General features: G+C 32.0%; 1 protein-coding gene across 1 annotated transcript; it reads right to left on the reverse strand.

Annotated features, from left to right (window-relative positions):
- Positions 1-1,642: 1,642 nt before the first annotated feature.
- On the reverse strand, positions 1,643-3,180 carry LOC131015399 (F-box/kelch-repeat protein At3g23880-like). Its single transcript, XM_057943780.1, has one exon. The coding sequence runs from the start codon at positions 3,067-3,069 to the stop codon at positions 1,927-1,929; it is 1,143 nt and encodes a 380-aa protein (XP_057799763.1). The 5' UTR covers positions 3,070-3,180; the 3' UTR covers positions 1,643-1,926.
- Positions 3,181-5,512: the final 2,332 nt, after the last annotated feature.

Consider the following 5,512-nt stretch of genomic DNA (forward strand, 5'->3'; position numbering starts at 1 on the left):
AATAAAATAGTGTTAATGTCATTTCAAATTAGTATTAGTGTTGGTGTCATTTAACATTAGTATTAGTGTAATTTACATCCGGGTGTACAAGAGACCAACTCTTTAAATTATACCCATATATTTGTATCGATGAGATTTCTTCATTCGATTTAAATTAAGTCCTATCGCTAAAATAATAAGGGCTAATGGCTTGTAAAACTATGAACTTTAAGCGAATTCTGGTTTTAACCTCTAACAAAAGATTTTGTCTGTAAAACCACAAACTTTGATATCTTTCTGATTTTGACTACGGGATAAATTTCCGACGGCTTATGTGATATTTTAATTTATTTCCTTTAGTCATTTTCTCCTCTCTCCAGAGTCGGAGGAAGCATTCAAGTAATAAATCTTCAACTATTCGGTGGAATCCTTAGACAATTGTTTAAGTCATTAGTAAGAATCATTCAGTGGAATCAAGTGGTTTGGAGAAAATATAAATAGCTTATAAGTAACATCTCTATGGAATTCTTTTAATAAGATGCAAAATTCTTATTTGTGGACCTTGTTCATAACTACTTCCTGCTTGTCTTTAAATTAAATGGCGTCGTTTATTATTTTTAAAAGAACGACGTTATTTTTGTGTCATCTTCGATTAAGCCGCATTGGATTTCAGGCTGCCAACTCAGCCTATTTTTGATCGAAAATTTATCCTGTAGTCAAAATTAGAAAAAATTTGAAGTTCGTAGTTTTACAGGCATAATTTTTTGTTAGAGGTTAAAACAAGAATTCGCTCAAAGTTCATGATTTTATAGACCATTAACCCAAATAATAATTACTTTTGTTGACTATTAGTTACTACATTCAATAATTTTGTTAGTGCTTTTAACTTTTCGTCTCAATATAACCATATTATGAAAGATCAAGATTTTTTTGTACATTCTAAAGATCGAAACATTTTTATAATTCCGATTAAAAGTCTTACCACAAATATAATCAATCGCAAATACTAATATTTAACTAACCACAAATTTCACTATCAACCTGCAAGAGTGCAAGAGTAAGATGCACTCGACAACTATTTTATGATAGCTCATAGCAAAGAAATTTAAATATTTTCCCCATAAAGTTTGTTATAAATCTAGAATTCGCATTTTTTAAAAATATTTACAATTTTCTCTTGGGCTACCAATTTATTTATGGGTGAAGGTTAAGACTTTGTCCTAGCTATCTAGAGAGATGGTCTAAGTATCCAAAGCCCACGTTCAAACAGAAAAATCTAACGATTAAAAAAAAAAAACCCAACTAACGATTAAACAAAAGCTCTTTTCATTTTTCAATATCTTATCAGTTATCAAAGTGCCTTAGTGTAATAAAAAACATTATAAATTCAATTAAAATAAAATCAACACCAAACAAATCCTTCGAAAATGCCACTTGACAAGTAATCTGAAAAACTCACTCATTTCCCTCCACTTTCATATGAAAAAAACTCACTCATTTCTTACAATCCGGCAGCAGAGCAAGTAAAGATATCAAGCATCTCTTACAAATTCTTCTTCATGTGAAAATCATTAAAACAACCTTTCTTAATTTCATCATATTTCATTTAAGCACCAAATACTTCTTGATGTGAAAATCATTAAAACACCCTTCTTAATTTCATCATCTTTCATTTAAGCACCAAATACGTACAGCATATCTCCATCATGATTGCACTATCCCACAACTTAATAACAAGATTCAGACAAAGGAAAGCCAAAAGAAACAGAAACTAAACAGCTTCATACCAAGACTGATGATTGCTCTGAGAGGGGAGGCCATCCGCTACAGCTACCAAATCCCAAACGATTTTCTTCGTCACCACGCCAATACAAACGACATAGTTCCACCATTGAAAACTAGCAATCACAAACAGAGATGCACCCTTCTTCATTCAGTATCACAACATCATCCCAACGGTGAAACTAAACTTTCAAAATAAGTATGTGAAGTACCCCTGCCATATTGACCAATGTCTCTAATATGATGATACCTAAACGAGCCATCCTTTGCATCGTACACCACAAAATCCACACCTTGACCAGAGAATATGACCAGACCATTATTCTTCTGCACATACAATAAATTTGAATGAAAACGAAAACCATACGTCCAACCACCATCAGGGCAACACGGCATAGTAACGACCTTAGTCCAATTCCCGTTTCCCACACTACAACCATCCAAGATCCACACATCTGCATGAGTCTTACTCAGATGAGGGCAGAGCAAGAACAGAGACCCCTCAGACACTGCCAAAGATGAACGATCAGTAACCTTCACAAAGCTTGGCATTTGCAGTATCTCAATTTCCTCCTTCTCCAAATCAAGGGAGAGAATTTCCCAATCGTATATAAGCTCCGCCTCCGGCTCAAAATTTTCCCAATCGTCTATAAACAACGGCTCAATAAAACAATACAGCTTCCCATTTGCTAATGCACCGTACGGGATCGCCTGACCATTTATATCCTTGATCCTTTTCCACTCATCATTCCTCAAACTATAAACTATTACTATCGTTTCAGGGTCATCGGGAAACCCCACCACTTTATAGTCATCACTCGATTTATCATAACCTAAATCAAACTCAGGAATATTGAATTTCAGGTCGAAATGAGGCAGAGTTTTCCAAGTTCTCGTAGATGGGTTCCACAGAATCATTTCTCGTTTCTTTGACCGCAGTAGTAGTAAACCATCACAACAAGCTACCATCATACAACATGATCCCAAATCCAATGGATAACTCACATCGAATACTTGAGGAGCAGATTCATACAGCATGGAATTGACCGAACACACCTTAAGTTTATCTGATCTTATACCTGAATCAATAGCGAGCATTTCGCGGGCTAAATTTGGGGCTGATTTTGAGTTTTCGAGTTGGGCTTTGATGAAGCGCCGGCTGGAAATTAGGGCTCGCCATGATCTGCAGACGCATTTGAATTTCAAGAGGGATTTCACTGGGAGCCAGGTGAGAATCTCGATGATAACGTCGTCTGGTAGCACGATTTCAGTGTTGAGGGAGACGCTTCTTCCCTGAGATTTTGCCATTGAGAGAGAGAGGGGTAGGGTTTAAGATACGCGGATTTGAGTGAAACGGCTAGCACTGGTTTAGAATTAGAAATCGTGAAGAAGAAGAAGAAGAAATCGTGGAAAAGAAGAAGTCTAGTAATCGTGAATTCTGGGAAAAGATTTGGGGCACGTTTCTTTACTTGATGACGTTTTTAAATTTGTTAATTTCTCCTTATCTTAATATTAAGGGTTATTAGCCTATAAATACACGAACTTTTTATATTTTCTGAAATTTAACATTACTTTTATTTTTAGCCTACAAATACATGAATTTAACATTTTTTTTAATTTTAACATCGACATGAAAAAACTCTATTTATTGTTGAGGTGGAGGTCGGAATACATGATGTGGACTACAAAATATGCACTTGAATAGAGTAATTTGATTCATTATTTTGATTAGAGAGTGAATGACATGGTATACCGGCCTTCACGTTCATAGTAAATTAGAATTTTTTTCTTGTCGATATCAAAAATTAGAAAAAAATGCTAAATTCGTGTATTTGCGAGCTAAAAGAAAAGTCATGTTAAATTTCAGAAAATATAAAAAATCGTGTATTTACATGCTAATAACCCTAATATTTAAAGAAAACTCTTGATTTATTCTCTTTTGTAAAATTACGAAATATTTGGTGTTTTTGTGTTGTTGGCATGTTGCTAACAACTAGATTTCATGCTTATTTACATTGTCTAAGATTATGTTTATTATTAACAACTTCAATCAACCCAACCTCTTAATAAAATAAATTATTTTTCTCTTTTCCACATACACAACATAAAATTTAATCCAATTATACAACCTTCATATTTTATCAATAATCAACTTCAACCTAAAATATAGGAGTATTAATCAATTGTAACAAAGCATCAAAACACACTATTAACTTTATACATGCTTTGCAAGATCAACTTTATTTCCTAGCATCAGCTAATATCAATAACAAATGCAAGACTAATTTCATGCCTTTTGCACTTATTTGTTTGTGCTTTTTTTTTTTTGGTGTATTATATTGAGAGGCCATTGAAATAGGGAAACTATTTCAATTTGGACAAAAACTTGTAGATATGAGTGGAGATTTTTAACGATTGATTGGCTTATAAATATAAGAGTTTTATTCTTCAATTGAGATTCGAAATAAAATACTAATTGTTATCAATCTGGAATATGAGTGATTAAAACTATTGATCTTTATATTCGAAAACCACATATTTTGATGGTTTTGTCTAGGTTATATAATTATTCGAAAACCATATAGATTGGACATAATTCAATTGTAATTACTGCAAGTTAATTAGAACAAATAGATAAAGATATTGGAATACATGATTTTTTTTTTTTTTTGATTAATAGTTCGAGTTATTGATAAATAACATGTACCTATATCAATAAAACTTCCCCACAAAATTTAAATACTTTCCCCATAAAGTGTGTTATAAATCTAGAGTTCACATTTAAAAAAAAAATACTATTTACAATTTTTTATTTTGCTACCAATTTATTTATGGATGAAGGCTAATATTTTGTCTTTAGCTACTTAGAGAGATGGGCTAAGTGTCGAAGCCCATGTTCAAATAGAAAAATCTAACGATTAAAAACCCAACTAATGATTAAACAAAGCTCTTTTCAATATCTTACTATATTCTTATCAAATGTGCCAACCTGTAAAAGTTTGATTATTTGTCTGAATCATTGTCCAAAAAATATTTAAGTATAAGTTTATTTGTAAAACCCACAAGCATTATAAATAGATGGTGGCTTTCCCTTTTTGTAAGAGAGTAGTATAACTTATAAAATTGAAAGTGGAAAACTCAAGATTTTGTCACAATGAATTTGCTTATGATTTTCGGACCGACCATTTAAATTATACCCAATTAAATAATATATTTGTATCGATGAGATTTCTACATGCGATTTAAATTACGTCATATATTTGTAATGAAAGATCAAGATTTTTTCTACATTTTAAAGATCGAAACATTTTTAAAATTCCGTCTAAAAGTCTTACCACAAATATAATCAATCGCAAATACTCCTTACATTCAATAAAAATGTGTATTTTGGTGACACGAATTTAAAAAGTATTAGATATGAGGTGGTCTTGGGTACAATCGGGTGTATCGTATAATCAAATTACATTTGTACTTAGACCTTGATCCGCATTTTGACCCAAATCTATATCCTGATCCGAATTGTATAGCATTATTCTAAGTGCGGGTCAACCCTGTTGTACGATACCCCCGATTATATCTAATTTTTTGTGAATATAAATAGAAAAAAGGACTTTACTTTTATTAATGAAATAAAATATATATATTTTTATGATAGCTCATAGCTTACAATTTTTCAAATGTAATAAATATAAATTGTCATAAAAGTTACCGAACTAAAATGCACTTGACATTCCGTACAAATATTAATTGC

The sequence above is a fragment of the Salvia miltiorrhiza genome, chromosome 3 (genome assembly GCF_028751815.1).
Source record: "Salvia miltiorrhiza cultivar Shanhuang (shh) chromosome 3, IMPLAD_Smil_shh, whole genome shotgun sequence".
Taxonomy (NCBI): Eukaryota; Viridiplantae; Streptophyta; class Magnoliopsida; order Lamiales; family Lamiaceae; genus Salvia; species Salvia miltiorrhiza.